Source organism: Suricata suricatta, chromosome 7 (genome assembly GCF_006229205.1).
Source record: "Suricata suricatta isolate VVHF042 chromosome 7, meerkat_22Aug2017_6uvM2_HiC, whole genome shotgun sequence".
NCBI classification, from domain to species: Eukaryota; Metazoa; Chordata; class Mammalia; order Carnivora; family Herpestidae; genus Suricata; species Suricata suricatta.
In genome coordinates, this window is record NC_043706.1 from 210,919 (window position 1) to 217,647 (window position 6,729).

Consider the following 6,729-nt stretch of genomic DNA (forward strand, 5'->3'; position numbering starts at 1 on the left):
TCAGTTCTCCGTCCTGTGCACTGATGCTCCTGCACTCACATGTGCCATCCAGCACCCCTGCTGGTCTTCTGTCTATCTGTGCTGGGCACACATTCTGTAGCACAGCGTGGGGTCTGTCCCTCCATCCTCCCTCAGGTGTCCTGGCTCCCAAAGCCAGTGGTGTTCCAAGAATACCTTTCCCTTCTCCATCACTTGGCATGGGGTGGGTGTTCTCTGTGCCACCTGTCTGACTTCGATAAAAATGTTTATCCAGCACTTTTTGTGTCAGATATTAAGGTTGGCAATTTACATATCTATAAAGCTTCAGAAAACCCTTAAGTAATGGACTATTATCATCCCAAGTTTATGGATAAAGAAATTGAGGCTCGGGGATTTTCTAATTCTCCTGCAGTCAAACAGCTAATCGTTGGAAGCATTAAGACTTGAATTAAGAGCACCTGGGTGGCTCAGTCGGTTAAGTGTCCAACTTCGGCTCAGGTCATGATCGCGCGGTTCATGGGTTTGAACCCCGCAACGTGCACTGAGCTGTCAGCCTGTTTCAGATTCTGTGTCTCCTTCTCTCTCTGCCCCTCCCCGACTCGTGCTTTGTCTCTATCTCAAAAATAAATAAACTATAAACAAATTTTAAAAAGAGACTTAAAGTTTGACAGCAAAATCCCTTCTTCTAACCGCTGGGTCTTACTGGTTCCCACAAGAACTTACCTTCATGGAAACTTCCTTGGCCCCTACTCACTTCCTAAGGACATCGCCATTTGCCTGGTGGCAGATTTTATCATGTATAATTATTGCTGTAATACGCTGACCAGCAGTGCCACAAATGGGAAATGAATGTCTGACTGTGAACACAGAAATGGCAAATCACTTTAAAAATCGGATGGTTAGTTGACCATCTGACTCGATTTTGGCTCAGGCCACGATCCCATGGTTTTTGAGTTCCAGCCCCACATTGGGCTTGGGGTGCTCTCTCCCTCTTTCTTTCCCCTCCCTTACTCACTTTCTCTCAAAATAAATAAATACACATTAAAAAAAAAGGATCAGTATGGTGCCTGGAATGCCTATGGTGCATTACCTTGAGAGTCTGGTGGAGAGGACATTTTGCAACATTCCCTTAGTTGTCAGCTTGCTCAGCTTCGAAAGGTGATCACGTGTCTCTTGTTTCTTAGAACAGAAGGTGGGCTCTGACCTGTGGTTTGGCTCCATTCTTCCAAGGTAACTGCCTTCTTGATGGACTAGCCCCTTCCCCCACATGCCTCCTTCCCTTTGATCCTGGGTGCTGGGGGCAGACTGGGAGGGACAGTCACTATGGTCACATGCTTGTCAAGTCTGTGCAGGCCTCATTTTCTGGAAGGTTCTCTTGAGGGCAGCCCTGACATTGGTGTTCTGCAGACTGTAGATGATGGGATCGGGGTGACCACAGCATAGAAGAGGGACAGCAGTGGGTCAGTGGCTGGATCGTAGCTGGCCTTAGGCCGGATGTAGATGAAGATGGCCGTGCCATAGAAGAGGGAGACCACAGTCAGGTGGGAGGAGCAGGTGGTGAAGACCTTTCGACGTCCGGCAGCGGATGGCACCCAGCGGGTCGTAGCCAAGATCTGCCCATAGGAGCCCAGGATGAGGCCAAAGGGGCAGAGGATGAGGAGAGTAGCGGTGAGGATAATCCGCAGCTCATTGAGCGAGGTGTCTCTGCATGCCAGCTGCAGGATGGGCTGGATCTTACAGAAGAAGTGTGCGATGGCATTGGGGCTGCAGAATGGCAAGGACAAGATGAAGGACGTGTGGCCCAGGCCCAGCATCACTCCACAGTCCCATATGGCCCCCGCCAGCCGGAGGCACACTCAGTGGCTCAGCAGGAGTCGGTAGTGAAGGAGTTTGCAGATGATTGCATAGTGGTCATAGGCCATGGCCACCAGGAGACCGCACTCTGTGGCCCCAAAGAAGAGGAAGAAGAACATCTGGAGAGCACAGCCCATGTGGGGGCCGTGGTGCGGCTGGTGAGGAGGCAGCTGAGCAGCAGGGGCAGGGTGACCAACATGTAGCCGATTTCCAGAGCGTGTACAGGAAAAAGTACATTGGGGACTGCAGGGCCATGTCGGCCGACACCACGACCACTATGAGCAGGTTGCTGGCCACGGTGAGCACATAGACACCGAGGAAGAGGACGAAGAGCCAGCCCTGTAGGTGGGCCAGGTGGGAGAAGCCCACGCGGATGAACTCTGTCACCAGGGAGGCATTCATGCCCATCCTGCTCACGGGGGACAGAGAAGGGCAGCCGCGGAATTGTGACATGGGCACAGGTGGCTTCTTCCAGCTCAGGGTGCTGGATGCCCATTTTCCCAGGCTCCCTGGCCTTCCGGGTGGCACAGCCTTGCTCCCCTTGGAGGATGCGAGCTCAGCTCAGCTCTGCAGGTGCCTCTATTTGATGATAACAGCTTTGTAGTACAGGCTAAAGTCTGGGATTGTTATGCCTCTCACTTTGGTTTTCTTCTTTAATATTTCTTTGGCCATTCAGGATCTTTTGTGGTTCCATACAAATTTTAGGATCCTGTCTTCTAGTGTTGAGAAGAATGCTGGTGCAATTTTGATGGGGATTGCATTGAACGTGTAGATTACTTTGGGTAGTATTGACATTTTAACAAAAGTTATTCTTCTGATCCATGAGTGTGGAATGGTTTTCCGTTTCTTTGTGTCTTTTTTATTTTACTTCACAAGTTTTCTATAGTTTTCATCATACACATGTCTTACATTTTTGGTTAGGTTTATTCCTAGGTATTTTATGGTTTTTTTTTTTTTTTAACAATTGTGCATGGGATCAGTTTCTTGAATTCTCTCTGTTGCTTCCTTATGGGTGTATAAAAATGCAACCCATTTCTGTACATTGATTTTGTACCCTGAGACTTTACTGAATTCATGGATCAGTTCTAATAGGCTTCTGGTGGAGTTGGTCGGGTTTTCCATGTAGAGTATCATGTCATCTTCGAAAAGTGAAAGTTTGACTTAATCTTTGCCAATTCTGATGCCTTTTATTTCCTTTTGTTGTTTGATTACTGATGCTAGAACATCCAACACTATGTTAAACAAAGTGGTGAGAGTGGACGTCCTTGTCCTGTTCCTGATCAGAGTGGGGAAGTGCTCAGGTTTTCTCCATTCAGGATATTAGCTGTGGGCTTTTAATAAGTGACTTTTGTGATGTTTATGTACGTTCCTTCTATTCTGACTTTCTTGGGGGGTTTTATTAAAAAAGAAAGAATGTTGTATTTTGTCAAATGTTTTTTCTGCATCTTTGTTTCTCTTTTCTTTTGTTAATGTGATGTATCACATTGATTGAATATTGAACCAGCCCTGTAAGCCAGGAATGAATCCCACTTGATCATGATGGATAATTCTTTTTATATGCTGTTGAATTTGATTTGCTAGTATCTTGCTGAGGATTTTTGCATCCATATTCATCAGGAGTATTACCCTGCATTTCGCTTTTTTGGCTGGGTCTCTGTCTAGTTTGGGAATCAAAGTGATGCTGGCTTCATAGAATGAGTCCGTAAGTTTTTCTTCCATTTCTATTTTTTGGAATAGCTTGAGAAGAATGAGTATTAACTTTGATTTAAATGTCTGGTAGAATTCCCCAGGGACGCCATCTGGCCCAGGGCTCTTATTTTTTGGAAGATTTTTGATAACTGATTTGATTTCTTCTCTGGTTATAGGTTTGCTCAGATTTTCTATCTCTTCCCATTTTAGTTTTGATAGTTTGTGCTTAGGGATTTGTCCACTTTTTCTAGGTTGTCCAGTTTGTTGACATATAATTTTTCAGAGTATTGCCTGATAATTGCTTGTATTTCTGAGGGATTAGTTGTAATGAATCCATTATCATTCGTTATTTTGTCAATTTGGGACCTCTCTGATTTTTTTTTGAGAAGTATTGCTAGAGGTGTATAAGTTTTGTTTATTTTTTTCAAAAAACCAACTCCTGATTTTATTGATCTATTCAACAGTTTTTTGGATTCTGTATTTTTAATTTCTGCCTTTATTATTTCTCTTCTTCTGCTGGATTGGGGCTGTTCTTTCTTCTCTGCTTCTAGTTCCGTTAGGTGCACTATTACATTTTGTATTTGCATGTTTTCTAGTTTCTTGAGATAGGCCTGATTGCAATGTATTTTCCTCATAGAACTGTCTTTGCTGCATCCCATGGAGTTTGGATTGTTGTGTTTTCATTTTAATTTGTTTCCGTATACTTTTTAATTTCTTCTCTAATTGTCTGGTTGACCCATTTATTCTTTAGTAGGGTGTTCCTTTAACCTCCATGCTTTTGGAGGTTTTCCAGATTTTCCCTGTGATTAATTTCAAGTTTCATAGCATTGTGATCTGAAAGTGTGCATGATATGATCTCAATTCTTTTATATTTATTGAGGGCTGCTTTGTGACACAGTATGTGGTTTGTCTTGGAGAATGTACCAAGTTCACTCGAGAAGAAAATAATTCCATAGATTCAGGATGTATAGTTCTACATATATCTGTCAACTCTATCTGGCCCAATGGTCATACAGGTGTTTTTCTGTCTAGTTGATCTATCCCTTGCTCTAAGTGGCGTATTAAAGACCCTTGAAGATAGCACATTTTTATCAATAAGATTGCTTATGGTGGTGATTACTTGTTTTATGTATTTGTGTGCTCCCGAATTCAGTGCATGACATTCATAATTGTTAGCTCTTCCTGATGGATAGAGCCTGTCATTATTAGATAATGCTCTTATTCATCTCTTTTCTCTGCCTTTACTTCAATGTCCCATTTGTCTGATAAGTATAGCTACTCCAGCTTTCTTTTGACTTCCAGTAGCATGATAGATACTTCTCTCCATCCCCTTATTTCAATCAGAAGGTGTCTTCAGGTCTAAAATGAGTGTCTTGTAGACAGCAAATAGATATATCTTTTTTTTAATCCATTCTAGTACCATGTGTCTTTTGATTGGAGCATTTAGTCCATTTACATCCAGTGTTATTATTGAAAAATATGGCTTTAGAGTCATTGTGTTCTCTGTAGGACTCATGTTTGTAGGGGTGTGCCTGGTAATTTGTGTTTTTTGCAACAGTTCCGTCATAGAGTCCCGCTTAGGATCTCTTGTAGGGCTGGCTTAGTGTTGATGAATTCGTTCAATTTTTATTTGTTTGGGAGATCCTTCATCTCTCCTTCTATTCTGAATGACAGGCTTGCTGGATAAAGGATTCTTGGCTGCATATTTTTCCTGTTCACAACATTGCAGACTTCCTGCTATTCCTTTCTGGCCTGCCAAGTTTCAGTAGATAGGTCTGCTCACCCCTGATGTGTCTATGTTTTTATGTTAAAGCCCATTTATCCCTAGCTGCTTTTAGAATTCTCTCTTTGTTCTTATATTTTGCTAGTTCCACTATGATATGTTGTGCAGAAGATCGATTCACATTACATCTGAGGGGAGTTCTTTGTGCCTCTTGGATTTCAATGTCAATTTCCTTCCTCAGTTTGGGGAAGTTCTCAGCTATAATTTGCACATGTACCCCCTTCAGCCCCTTTCTCTCTCTCTCTCTCTCTCCTTTTTATAGAATTCCTATAATACAGATACTGTTCGTTTTGATTGCATCATTCAGTTCTCACATTCTCCTTTCGTGCTCCTGGATCAATTTATCTCTCTTTTTCCCGCTTCTTCTATTTCATTAATTGCATCTTCTAATTCACTTATTCTCCTCTCTGCCTCTTCGATTCGTGCAGTGACCACCTCCATCTTATTATGCACCTCAATTATAGTATTTTTTAATTCATCATGACTGTTTTTTGATAGTTTATTGTCAAATTGGTTCCCATATAACACCCAGTGCTTATCCCCACAAGTGCCCCCCACCATGACCATCACCCGCTTCCCTCTCTCCCCCTCCCCTTTCAGTCCACAGTTCGTTTTCAGTATTCAATAATCTCTCATGATTTATGTCCCTCACTCTCCCCAGCTCTCTTTCCCCCTTCCTCTCCCTATTGTCCTCTGTTATCATCATTAGTATTTTTTAATAGTTTATTGCAAATTGGTTTCCATATAACACCCAGTACTCTTCCCCAGAAGTGCCCTCCTTCATTAACACTACCTCTTTCCCCCTCCCCCTCCCCCTTCAACCCTCAGTTCGTTTTCAGTATTCAGTAGTCTCTCAGGGTTTGCATCCCTCTCTCTCCCCAACTCTCCTTCACTCTTCCCCTCCACCTGGTCCTCCATTAGGTTTCTCCTATTCTCCTGTTAGACCTATGAGTGCAAACATATGGTATCAGTCCTTCTCCGCCTGACTTATTTCACTTAGCATGACACCCTTGAGGTCCATCCACCTTGCTACAAATGGCCATATATCATTCTTTCTCATTGCCATGTAATACTCCATTGTATATATATATACCACATCTTCCTGATCCACTCATCAGGTGTTGGACATTTAGGCTTCTTCCATGTTTTGGCTATTGTTGACATTGCTGCTATGAACATTGGGGTACATGTGCTCCTATGCATCAACACTTCTGTATCCTTTGGGTAAATCCCTAGCAGTGCTATTGCTGGGTCATAGGGGAGTACTATCGATAGGTTTTTGAGGAACCTCCACACTGTTTTCCAGAGCGGCTGCACCAGTTTACATTCCCACCAACAGTGTAGGAGGGTGCCCGTCTCTCCACACCCTCACCAGCATCTATATTCTCTTGATTTGTTCATTTTAGCGACTCTGACCGGTGTGA

General features: G+C 43.3%; 1 protein-coding gene across 1 annotated transcript; it reads right to left on the reverse strand.

Moving 5' to 3' along the window:
• Positions 1 to 1,317: 1,317 nt before the first annotated feature.
• LOC115296421 (olfactory receptor 10C1) lies at positions 1,318 to 2,241 on the reverse strand. Its single transcript, XM_029944885.1, is given in 4 exon segments — positions 1,318 to 1,403; positions 1,406 to 1,984; positions 1,987 to 2,055; positions 2,058 to 2,241. Coding segments are annotated over 4 exon segments (918 nt in total).
• Between the last annotated feature and the right edge of the window lie 4,488 nt (positions 2,242 to 6,729).